This window comes from Hyperolius riggenbachi, chromosome 4 (genome assembly GCF_040937935.1).
Source record: "Hyperolius riggenbachi isolate aHypRig1 chromosome 4, aHypRig1.pri, whole genome shotgun sequence".
In the NCBI taxonomy this organism is placed as follows: Eukaryota; Metazoa; Chordata; class Amphibia; order Anura; family Hyperoliidae; genus Hyperolius; species Hyperolius riggenbachi.
The window spans coordinates 193927815-193941145 of record NC_090649.1 but is presented as its reverse complement, the minus strand read 5'-3'; the positions used below and the strand labels follow the sequence as shown (position 1 = coordinate 193941145).

General features: G+C 40.0%; 1 protein-coding gene across 2 annotated transcripts in view; it reads left to right on the top strand.

The window, feature by feature from the left end:
• Positions 1–13331, top strand: part of PLAAT1 (phospholipase A and acyltransferase 1) — a 381602-nt gene that overhangs the window by 346270 nt on the left and 22001 nt on the right. For both annotated transcript variants that reach the window (XM_068281177.1, XM_068281178.1), the window contains one exon: positions 9519–9657. In XM_068281177.1, coding sequence (XP_068137278.1) covers positions 9519–9657 — 139 coding nt within the window. The remainder of the gene's footprint in view (positions 1–9518; positions 9658–13331) is intronic.

The window sequence follows — 13331 nt, the reverse complement described above, 5'->3', positions numbered from 1 at the left end:
GATGCCCTTTTGGGTGCTGTGGTGCCTCTACTCTGCCTGGGGGACATCTGGGGCACCCCAGAATAGATCCAGGGCATGTGCCACTGATCTTTGGGGCTAGCAACGCCCCTGGCGATATGGTTTTACTTTGAAGAATAAAGTGTTGGAGTTTTTCAAAGACAAGTTCTCCTGCTGCAGTGTATTGTCTTTTTTCTATCTGTAAGTTGCACTGTTCTGGGAATATTTTTTTCTTTTTTTTAGCAAGCAATCATAAGGTGTGCATCAATCTTTTTCTTCTTCTGTTGCCTATGAAAAAATAAAATGATTGAAAACTCCTGAAAAAATTGCTTAGGTCTACACATTGACAATCGTTAACACTGACAATCTACCCTACACCATTCCATTTTCATAAATATTTATCAGAAAAATGCACCACTCCCAATCAACTTATATTGACAAAACAGGAAATCTGATCAGATTTATCGCTTAAAAAAAAAAAAACTTTCGATTTTTTGGGACAACTAGATAGTTTTTATTGAATTTCTGTAAAATCAAATCATTTTATTGTATCGCGTGTGACCACCTTAATGGTGACTGTTTATTGTACAATTTTTAACTAACTATAATCATGAATGATTGCATTATAACTTCCTTAAAGAGACTTTGTAATTAAAAAAAACCCTCTGGGGGATACTTACCTTGTGAGGGGGGAGTCTCAGGGTCCCAATGAGGCTTCCCCGACCTTTGTAGATAACAGGAGTCCAGCGCTGGCTCCCCTGAATCCTCCCCCAACAAGCTTGACAAGCGAGGATTTATTTACCTTTCCAGGATCCAGCACAGGCGCAGCAGTGGCTCTTAGGTCAGGCTAGGCAGAAATAGCCGAACCCGATCATATTTGCTGTACTGCGCAAGCGCAAAGGACTCACAACTGCACAGTAGAGTGGATCGATCGGGTTTGGCTATTTCCACCTTAACCCGAATGAAGGCTAGTGCACCTGCGCAGGATTGTGGTAGATTAATATTTACCTCACCGCACTTTGGGGGACCCTTGCACTTAAACGGAGGAATGGAGGAGGACGGGGGGAGACTCGTTAGGATCCAGAGGCTTCCCCCCTTACCAAGGTAAGTATCCCCAGAGGGTTTTTTTTCCATTACAGATTATCTTCAACCACTTAATGCCATGGGATAAAGGGTTCAAATGAGCGGTTGTGCATGCACAAGCCACCCGTGCATGTGTGCTTTAGCAGGATAGCAGAATATACACTCTCTGTTTGTACTAAAGGTGCACAAATAAGGATGATTGGTGGACAAAGTGGATGATTGGTGTGTGTGTGTTTTTTTGGTTTTTTTTACTTTCACAGATAGAATTGCAACTGGTTTTGATATCTGGTATAGTTTCAATTATTTTAGACTGTGGATAAATTAAATACAATCTTTTCAATTGATCTAAATCATCTAATCGAAAATACGATTTGTCACCTAAAATGTTACCATTATTAGGGACCTTAAGTATGTTGCTACAGATATGTGTCACGCTGAAAAGTAGCCTGCTTCCATTCCCTGCAGTCAGAAGTTATTTCTAAATAGAACCAGCTGAAAAATCAGCTGACATAATACACGTGCACGTTGAAGTTTATTCAAAAGCACAAACAGTTACAATTGGCGTGATATTTGTTCTGGATAACAAGTGTTGTGAGTAGTTTGCCAGAAATAATAATTCAATGTTTATACGTGAGGAGATAAAGGTTTTGCCACAACAGCTGAACACCAGCCAAGGCCAGCATTTAGGAATAATGACCCCTGCTTAGATGAAAAGAATACCTAACATCCTGTGAACTCCAACTGACTGCAGTTATTATGTTTGGCTCATATGGCAGTTTGCCCCCCAAAGATCTATTATAAATAAACACGGTGTTCAGTAAGGGTTTGCAGCAAATAAATAAGTAAAACAAAAATGAAACACCATGCACTTTTCCACTAAAGTGGAGCAAACTTGACACACTATAAGACAACCCATTTAAATGATTCATTTTTATTATAGAGGAACTGTAGTGAAAATAACATATTAATGAATAAAATTCCTTATTTTTTACAATATTTATTCATAGATTATTTAGTCAGTGTTTGCCCATTGTAGAATCTTTTCTCTCTCTGATTTACATTCTGAAATGTATCACTATGGTGACATCTTTAGTTCTGTCAGGTGATCTGTATGGAATGTTCATTCCTGAGATTTCATATTCACAGAGAGAGATCTTGCTTGCTTGACAGTTAGAAAAAGCCTTTATTTCCCACAATGCAATGACAGCAAACTGTCAGGACCTTGGTCATAACATCACACTATGGGAGGGATTTCACCACAATATTAGCCATAGAGAGCCCCCCGATGATCTATTCGAGAAAAGGGAAAGATTTCTCATGGGAAAAGGGGTATCAGCTACTGATTGGAATGAAGTTCAATCCTTGGTTACAGTTCTTTTTTAAACTCTCTAATTGATTCACTTGCACTATACATCCATCACGCCCTAGCTAAATTAATCATACACATTTTCTTGTTGCTGTAAGGATCAGTCTGTAGCTGTCTACAATTAGCTGTCTTTAAGTCACTCTGTTTCTGCAGTTCCCATCAGGGCACCTCATTTCCTGGGTGCAGTGGAATATTCAGGGTCTCATACACGTTTCTATGTACAGAATAAGGTAACCAGCATATGTAAAAAGTTCATAAACAGTGTAGTAAAGAGAACAAACTTATTATTGAGTGATTGGTATTATTCCAAGCATCTATCAGTTAACCACTCACAAGATCAGTGGCTAGAATTATTTTGAGACTGCATTGGGGTTTTCTGGAGTTTTTTTTTTGTTTTTTTTAAACTCAGCAATCTGTTGTGAATAAATGACTTTATCGCTTCACTCTTTATTGGGTCTTTAGTTTGCATCATTGCTTGATTAATCATCAAAAATGTTAATGCTTAAGCAAAAAAGAAAAAAAAGCAAAGCAAAGAAGAGTGTAACATTCTGTGTTTGAATATCAGGGTGAGTATGTACTGAATTGGTCCAACAATCCAACTCAGTCATACTGATCATACACCGCCCCTTCCCGAACCTGTATCTTGTAGGTTCCTTTGTCCTTCTAACCTGCTTCCCATATCTTTTCCTGTCTTTACAGATCTTCTATTATTTATTGTTCCTCCCATTTTCATCTCTCTTTCTCATCTTATTTTAGAGTTCTCCTTGTCTATGGGTGAATATTTCCCAACCAATTTTCTGTCTCTGCAGGTGTTTTTATGGCCCATAGCTCAACTAGCTCCTGGAGAGTTCTAATAGTAGTCAATAATAGAGAGTGAGAGACAGAGGACAGCACATTAGGAATCGTTTGTGGGTGCCACATTTCTAGCCTATCCAAAAGTTTCAGGTTTCTTCTATAAATTGCTCAGAATGTTTTGGGGTTACAGATAGTTCTAGTATACGTTGCAGGTAAAAAAATGATAATACATAAATTAAAGATATTTGGCACCACCCAGTCCACCTTGATCATTATAACAACATGTGGTCTCAAAAGAAATCCCAAATAAACTCTTGAACCATGTGATTTCAATTAGTGAATGACTCTTTGAGTGCTGAGATAAGGAGATTTTGCACTTTAAATGTTATTTTAGGTACTGCTAATATCTTCATTTTTTAACTTTACCTATTGTGTTAAAAGGTCTAGTTTTTTAATTTCTTCAAAAGTGCTCTACATTCTATATGCACAGGGGCATAATTATTTTTCAATAGGTCATAATTGTTCCCGCATACATTAATTCCAAGATATTTTATGTTAGACATTGTTTTCGCAAAAATGAATGTGAACAGAACATTGACATTTTCGATCATCATTGCTTATATGGAGGGGAGCATGCATATGGGATGTTAAAGAGGAAAACATACTGTCATTAAGTTACATTAGTTATGTTAATTAAAATAGATACGTGATATAATCTCTTACCCACCCTGTTTAAAAATAACAGGCACATGTTTGTGATTTCATAAGGACAGCCATCTTTTTGGTTGAAAGGAGGTGACAGGGGCATAAGACACAGTTCCAACTGTCTTGATCACCCCTACCAGTTGCTAGGCAATGAGTACAACAACATCAGAAATCCCATCATACTTTGCACAGCATCAGGAGAAAAATGCCGGGGCAGTTTTCTTTGAGCTTAGCTTCTGTGCAGCTAAAAATGACACAAGTTCTGATGCTGTGAAACTGTTAAAGAAACATCAAGACTTTTCAGTGCTGTTGTGTAGATTTTTAGTCTGGAGGTTAACTTTAATGCACAATTGTTGCAAAGTAGACACTTTTCAAAGTAAATACTTTTTGGCGAGCACCAGTTGCGATGTGAGAGGGCGGAGAGATGCTGAATGACAGGATGGGAGGGTGGTGGGCAGAAGCAGAGCAATGCACAGTGTATGGGTGGAAGTGAATTACAAATGGATGGACTGAAGGGAGAGTATGTAGTGAATGGCATTGAACAACGTGGTGAAAAGGGGATGTGGGGGCGGTTTCAGGGTACAGTGGAGGTGTATGGGGGGGTTCATTGCATCTAGTGAGTCCTGTTCTAAACGGGTGTGGCAGCGGTGTATTGAAACATGCCAGAAGAAGGATTTGTGAGAGTCAGCTGAGGAAGACAAAACATCATATGTGGACTTGAGTGGTGCCTGCACTGAACATAACATCAAAGGAAATGGGAACAATAGCAGGAGGCTTGCCAATGTACATAGGAATAGGAGTTTGTGTATAGCAAGCTAGTGCGCATGAGATACAGTGTTTTTTCAAATTATAATTACCTCTGCCACCACTGCCCCACCGAGGAGTCAGCCCAGAGGATTATTGACCAATACTTTAAATTTGTCTGAGTCCCTGAAATCAACCCATGCGGCCCATGTGTGTGAATATCCCTCTGAAGTGTTGTTACCAGAAGCCATCAATTGTTCCATGTGCATGATTATGTTCAGCGCAGTCGCCCAATTAGAGGTATGAGAAGGAGTTCTAGATTTACACAGTCTAGGCTCTGTTGTACATGCAGCAGACAAGAAGTGGAATAGTAATAGCTTTTCGAGTTTTCTAATAGAGCCAAGTAATATTTTTAGCATGTTTAGCAGCACCAGCTTCTACAGTCCCTTTCTATTTTCCTGCATTGCAAGTGTCAAAAAATGAGTGTTGTTATCAATGCAAATGAGCGTAAGTCTAATACTACCCCCGTCCTAAAAAGTAAACATAAGCCAAAACACTGTTATTTGGCTTCGAAAACAGTGGTGATAAGGTTTTGGTGCTGAAATGTTTAAAGGCCATTACTTCTGTTTGTTTTGATACTAAATGAATTAACACCAGACTATCATGGTCTCTGTTTAGAATTCAGTTTTACAAATGCAGCCCAGTGCACACCGAGTGGTTTTAGGAACGATCCGCCAACCGCATCGGCCATTGAAAACGCTTGGCTAATGTATTTCAATGGGATGGTGCACACCAGCGGTTTGAGGTTTCTAGCAAACCGCAAACATGCCTCCTGCTGCACGTTTGCGGTTTGCAGAAGCGTTCCTGCCTCAATATAAAGTATAGGAAAAACGCAAACCGCTGTGGAAAATGCTAGATCAGAGCAGTTTTCCAGGCGTTTTTGTTACAGAAGCTGTTCAGTAACAGCTTTTACTGTAACAGTATTTGTAATCTGCTACACAAAAACGCTCCCAAAAACGCTAGGCCTGTCTCTAAACATGCCTAGAATCGCTCTGAAATCAACTCCAAAAACCGTTAGCGTTTTGCCGATCTGCTAGCGGTTTTGGTGTGCACTGGGCCTTACACTGGAAATGTAAACAGAGTTATTTTCAGTTCATTTTTGCTTTAAAGAACAAGTGACACCCATGCTAACCTAGAAATAAAAAACACATATATAAGTAGATAAATACTACTTCTACTTACATAACAGATGTATTGTGCTACCCACGTAATGATTCCTGTGAATTTTACAAAGGAAAAGCAGAAAATCCTAGTCCAGGCATTAGCCATCTTGCCAAGCTAATGCTGACATCATATCCTCCCTGACTCTTCCCCCCCCCCCTCCTTTCTCTTGCTCATTGTGTATTCATTAGCTGCCCTCCTCCCAGAGTTTTTTTTTTATTTACACATCCAATCACTGAGTCACCTCAGCCTTGTTTGTAAACACAAGTGATCAGCTAGGCAGGGAAATAAAAGGAAGAGGAGGAATATATTATAGATAAAAAGAACTCCCAGCATTCAAAAGAACTCCCAGCATTCAACTTTTTGTCACTGTTTGGCACTAGGGCGAGTGCTCCTAAAGTATGTGATAACTCCAAACCATAACAGCAAAAAAAAATTTGAATGCAGGATTAGCATCTTTATCACTTAGTACACTCAGACCAGTTGCTGTTGAAATCTGATTTTTATGGTGACAATACCACTTTAAGCAAAACAGGTGTCTCTTTCCCATATCCTTTCGTTAGTGGACTGGTACATTGCACTCTTACCTTGCACCAGACTGAGTTTAGTTGTTCTTGTCTAGTGTTTATGTGAGCTTTCTCTTGGCACTCTACCCCATCCCAAAAACATATAGATAAGTTAATTTGCTCCCCCCCCAAAAAAAATTGGTCTTGGACTGATTATGATGGATTTTTGACAATGGTAGGGATTTGATTGTGAGGGACAGTTAGCAACAAGACTATATGATCTATAAAAGCACTATGGACTTCCACGTTATATAATTACTTAAAAAAATAGTAAATAAATAATAATTTACCTCCTCTCCATGTCCCTCCATGTGTCCTATTAAGGCACAGTTCCTAGGTGCGTTCAGAGAGTACTAGGTGTCCTCAACAGGTATTCATAATAGAACATCATGATTCCCTGATCTGTTCCAAAAAAACCATAAGGAAATGCCATAAAAAATTCCAAGAACTTTCACCCAGTTTCCTAAACCCCAATTGACCTTAACATTGGCTTAATCAGTCAGCCTATCAGTGGAGGTGATATTTGTCAACAACGATATCCTTATCATCCACCAGGTCATAGTGCATTAAGGTGATTTCTGCTTTCATGTTCCTAAAACTTCTGATGATCTGTTTGTCCGCCTTGTTGACCTGGTTATTAAAGCAACTGCTGACTGTTTTTATGCTAACAAACAGAACAGAATAACAGTCACAAACTTTTTGTGGGAAATATGACATCAGCTTCTTCAACTCAGGACAAGCAGCTTTAAATGATCCCAGCTTGCCACAGTTTCAGTAAAGTCTGGCAAAGGAAGTACACTAAAACAGTTGACATAAGCAAACATACTAAGTTTGTGAATCGAATTTACGCCTGTAATTATGCAAATATGCATAATTCACATTTAATCCATAAAAATGTTTGCATCACATCGCCAGTGTACTGCGCATTAATGGCTTTTATTTACTGTAAATATTTAATGCAAAAAAAGGATTCGTATGCGTAAAAATGGTTGCATCCGAAATGACACATGCATTTTAAAGGTTTACATGCAAACATTTTTTACATGTAATCTGCAAATTTCACATTTCGATGCATAATTGCGAATTATGATGTGTAGTTAGGCATAGGCGTAATTTCTGCACATCAATAGTGTCAACCAGGTGGCTATCTACAGCATGGCTTCACCATTTCTTTCTTGCCTCTGACCAGTTCTGATTGATATCATGTTGATACCTTTGTTGCATAATAAGATCACACATCAGCATACTTATGATCCCCCCCTTTGGGGGTGTAGAAGATGATTATAAAATTACAGCATTTTGGAAAGTTCAATGTCATTTGCCTTCTTAACCTCCTTAGCGGTAACCCCGTGTGTGACACGGGGTAAGCCACCGGAGGGTGCAGCTCAGGCCCTGCTGGGCCGATTTACATAATTTTTTTTTTTGCTGGACGCAGCTAGCACTTTGCTAGCTGTGCCAGCACATCGATCACCGCTGCCCCACGCCCGATCTCCGCTATCCGTTGCGGCGCGCCCCCCCCCCCAGACCCCGTGCGCTGCCTGGCCAATCAGTGCCAGGCAGCGCCGAGGGGTGGATCGGGACTCCCAATGACGTCACAACGTCGCTGACATCGGTGACGTCATCCCTCCCCGTCGCCACGGCGACGGGCGAAGCCCTCCAGGAAATCCCGTTCTTTGAATGGGATTTCCTGATCGGAGATCGCCGAAGGCGATCGATCGAAGCGGGCGGGGGATGCCGCTGAGCAGCGGCTATCATGTAGCGAGCCCTGGGCTCGCTACATGATTTAAAAAAATAAATAAATAAATACTGCTGCGCTGCCTCCTGGCGGAATTTTTCATACCGCCAGTAGGTTAAAACAAAAGGTATTTGCAATAATTCAGCCATAAGCAAGCAACTGTGGTTTCTCACAATGCATCACTACTGACTATGCAGCCAGGATTACATCCAGAAACACTGGTGTATAGAAAACCTGTAGCTTATATATTTTACAGAGCCACATCAACCCAACATGCAGACAGCCTGTTTCACACTTTTGGACCTCATCAATGCAGCATTTTGGAACATGATAGGAATTTGCCTTTGGTAATGCTGTATTTTGTGTGACCTGTGAAATATGTGTTTATGAATCACACATTGCTGTATCGATTTTGTTTTATGAATTCTGGATTGTTTACTTCATGCTCAGTGATTCATACTGTATATGTATTTCCAGTGAATGGATGCATATTTTATACTGTGGAATAAAGGCTACATGTTATGGAAAGGTTATTGTTTTCACTTGCTTACTTACTTTTGTGAAACCTCACATTTTCTCCTTTAAAGTACCCCTGACCTGGTCCCCTCTGCCTGATACTTTTAATATTGTTTAATTACTGGAGCTGTGCGACTAGCAAACAGCACTATCCTCCCTCCTCCAGCTCCCCTTGTAGCCCCCATTCTGCTTATAATCTTCGACTGAGCAGAACATCGAATATGTGCGGGGAGGAAGTGGTAGTTTTTCCTCCCCTCTGCCCGTCCATAATTCAGCCCTCTCCACTCACCGCTATAGTTCCCCTTATGATTCACTGCACACAGTGGTGCGTGCTGGCTTGTGATAATCGAGGTCGGATATTGTTCCGACCTCAATCACCACAAGCTCGCACACAGCTGTGCAGTGGATCATAAGGGAACTATAGCAGCGAGTGGAGGGGGCGGTACTAAAGATGGGCAGGGGGAGGAAGAGCTGTCACTTTCTTCCCGCACATATTTGACAGTAGAACGAGGCCACAGGGGGCGCTGGAGGTGGGAGGATGGTGCTGTATCCAAGTCACAGCACGTAATAAAACAATATTAAAAGTTTAAAGAACCGGATCAGGGTCAGGGGTACTTTAACTAAAGGTTTGATTTCTATGTAGCTGTTACATTTGGGGGTCAAATTCAGTATTAATAATTTTTGCTTGCCTGCTTGGTCATAATAAACTGCAGGTGTGCCTAAGGTTTAATGTTCATTAAAGTGACACTGAAGTGAAAAAAAAAAAAAAAAGATTTTCATCTCTTCACAGATGGCTTCAGATGACAAAAACAATAAGGAAGTCTCCAATAATCTCAGCCCTGGGGATTTGATTGAAATATTTCGACCAGCATACCAGCACTGGGCCCTTTACCTTGGTGATGGCTATGTCATCAATGTGGCCCCTCTGGGTAAGTAATACTGCTATTGATTTACTGCATTCAAATGTTTTAGTGCTTTAACTCATGGTTTATTTCATATTTTTAGCTGTACGCTTATCTCATTGTCCACCACTATCATAAATATAGATTAGACCTTTTGTTGTCAGTGTTTTAGACGTTAATGGCTGTGTGATGAGTTATTTTAAAGGGACATTTCCACTCCTTTACAAGCTGTACACTCACTACTTAAAGTGGCACTATGGCAATAGAAAGTGTAAATATTAAAGTACATGTAAACATATACAAATAAGAAGTGCATTTTTCCCAGAGTAAAATGAGACATAAATCACTTTTTTCCTATGTTGCTGTCACTTACAGTAGGTAGTTGAAATTTGACATTACTGACAGGTTTTAGACTAGCCCATCTCCTCATGGGGGATTCTCAGCATGGCCTTTATTCTTTATAAAGACACTAGTAGACCCAAGCCCGTTTAAAAATGGGCTCTAGGGTCTGTTCCCCCGCAGCATTTTACTGCGCATGCACCCGCCGCACATGTGCACGCGCACCCGCCACGTGCACACTCACCGCCCACCCGGCTCCCTGGCCCCCGTCCTCCTGTCTCTGTGAGGCTGGGTCCATGCTGCGCACATTAGCAAAAAGCATGGACCAGCTACACAGAGACAGCACACGCAGGGACACAGGGATTTTATTATAGAGGATTCCCTGAATAGGATTTATACAAATATGCTAACGGGCCTCCATGCTCTCTGCACAGTTTTTGGCAGTTGGATGGAGCAACCACCATTTACTAAGTGCTTTTGAAAATAAATTAAATCTTGAGAACACCCATAAGGAGATAAACTGGTTGGAACCAGAACCTGTCAGTTCTGTCAGATTTCTACAACCTACTGTACATGACAGCAACATAGGAGAAAAGTAATTTATGGCTCATTTTACTCTGGGAGAAATGTACTTATTATTTGTATTTGTTTACATGCACTTTAAATTTTACACTTTTTCGCCATAGTACCCATTTAACATTGTGTCAACAGGACATATCTTCAGTGTTGTGCCTTGAAAAGATATAATAAAATATTCACAAACACACACACACACACACACACACACACACACACACACTGCTGACACACACACACACACGCACACACACACACACACACACACACGCACGCACGCACGCACGCACACACACACACACACACACACACGTGTGTCCTACCTCTTTTGTGAGCATATAAAGTAATGTTTCTTCATATAAGTACCCCCTCCCCTCTTTTACATTTCAATGTTGTGTTATCTATTGACACTGACATAGGATGCTGGCAGCCTATTTTAAGAGATATCTTTAGTTTTTAGTAGGCTACATACACACACATATAGATATATATATAGAGAGAGAGATAGATAGATAGATAGATAGATAGATAGATAGATAGAGAGAGAGAGAGAGAGAGAGAGAGAGAGAGAGAGAGAGAGAGAGAGAGAACCATTAGCAGGTAAATTAACTGGTGCTGGGAATACACGGTTCATTTCTGCCACAGATAGATGGATAGATAATTTCTGACACGTCCGATCTCCCGTTCGATTGTTTCAATTTCTCATAGAAGGGAATAGAAAAAGATAAGAAAATGAGCGGAAGATAAGAGAATCAACTGCAGAATCTTATCACAGTCTCTCTGGCCATCCAGTCGCTTGTGTATTTAGCAACGGAGCAGCAGAGCAGCTCACTCACCTGTAGGGGTCAACAAAAACAGCTAAGAACGCCTCATTAACCTAAATGCCATGTGAATGCATTTTAAATAGTATGTATAGAGATACACTTTCTTCCTTGCTTAGGCCTATCTACCTTCTTAGCCTCATTCCAACTTTTTGAGTAAGTTGTCCATTATTATTTTGAAACACATATATTAATTATATTGTTTGTGCTTTTTGAGGTTTCACTAAGAACTCTAACACACATATACTTACTTTGCTTTGATACAGATATCTGTGAGTGTTCCTGAGCATCTCAGTACTTAATTGATAACATTGGACAGGTTATTTGTGATGCCTGATTTATTCCTAAAGATTCTGGAGGATGCATTTTAAAATACATTTGGCTAATATTAGTAAGTGTACTGATTCCATCAATATGAAATAATTAGAAGGTTGAAGAGCATTACTTTCCTGCACTGCACATGTTTGCCTGTAGTGAATATTTCCCTTTTTGACCTGATGTGTTCCCCTCTTTCCTGGCACCCTCTTTCCTTCCTCTTCCTTGTCCCTTTCTCTTCCTTTTTTCCCCTTTCACCCCTCCCCCTCATCCTAGCCACATTTCTCCCAATCCTTCCCTTTCCTTATTTCCTTGCTCTTCACTATTTGACTCGCTACTTGTTCCTCCTTCCCTTTTTCTTCAGTTTCCCTATACTTGTACTCTTTTCCTTCATCCCTCCACCCCTTTTCCCAATTGACCCCTTACTCCTACTCTCTTCCATCTCTTCCACCTCTTCATTTACTTTCCTTTCCCTAGGAATCCTTTCCACTCCCACCTCTCCCACTTCCCATTCTAATGACTTTTTTCTCTATTTCACAACCCCCATCCCATATAGTCATTAGCATCTATTTAAGTGTCTATATGTTTACTTGTTTCCTTTGTAAATCCAGCAAATTAGTATACCTTTTTAAGACAATCTAGTATGATTCACCTTTCTGTTAAAGCGGATCTGAGATGAAAAACTAACTATAACAAGTAACTTGTCTATATATCTTATGTAAAGTTTAGATGGTTTACACCGCAAATCTAGCTGCAAACAGTTTTAATAGAATATGATTATTTATTCCTGTGATACAATGACAGCGGCCATGTTGTTTGTAAACATTACACAGAGGCAGGCTTATCTGTATCTTGAGCCATCAGCCTAATCCCCTCTCCTCCTCCCTTCTCCCCTCTGCCTCTGAAATCAAAGGCTAGTAACACCTCCCCCTCCTCCTGCCCTGACTGAGCTCCCATGAGCCCTTGCTACTGCCTTGGCTCTCTGAAAACCTGTGGGCGTGGCTTTTTTAGTTTATAGGGAATTAGAGTATTAAAACAAAAACAAAAAATATTTGGCTTGAGGAATGCCCTATAAACAATAGGAAAGGAACACAATTATGCAATGTGTAAAAGTTCACCTCGGATCCACTTTAAGCCTGGAGCAAAAATGATGCTTACTGTGTAGTACCATACATTTTTCTGCATAAATCAAGGAGTATGTCTACGTAGATTTTTTTTAGTTTCAAAATTACTTTATTCGTTATCTTTCAGACAGAATAAAAAGGTAACACCAACTAGTAGCAATAATAACAGTGAATTATCAAAATTGCGATTTACAATAGTAGGCAGTTGTTATACAACCAGTAAGATAGATTTACTTTGATGTATTGTATAGGTTATGCCAATAGCGGTTAATAAAGATAACATAAGGTATAAAGAATTATTTAAAACATAAAATGATTACAATTTTTCATAGAAACACATGTAAAGGGTATACAGTGTGGTCACTTTATGAGCCTCAGAAGTGAAAAGGATGCTTTGGGTATGCTTTTTTTGTGTTAGAATTGGGCTAGGGTTTGTCGGATTTCAGGGGATGTGACATTATTTAGCCAGGGTTGCCAAACTTTGTCAAAGTGGTGGACCTTATCTGCCAGGTTTGCTTTAATTTTT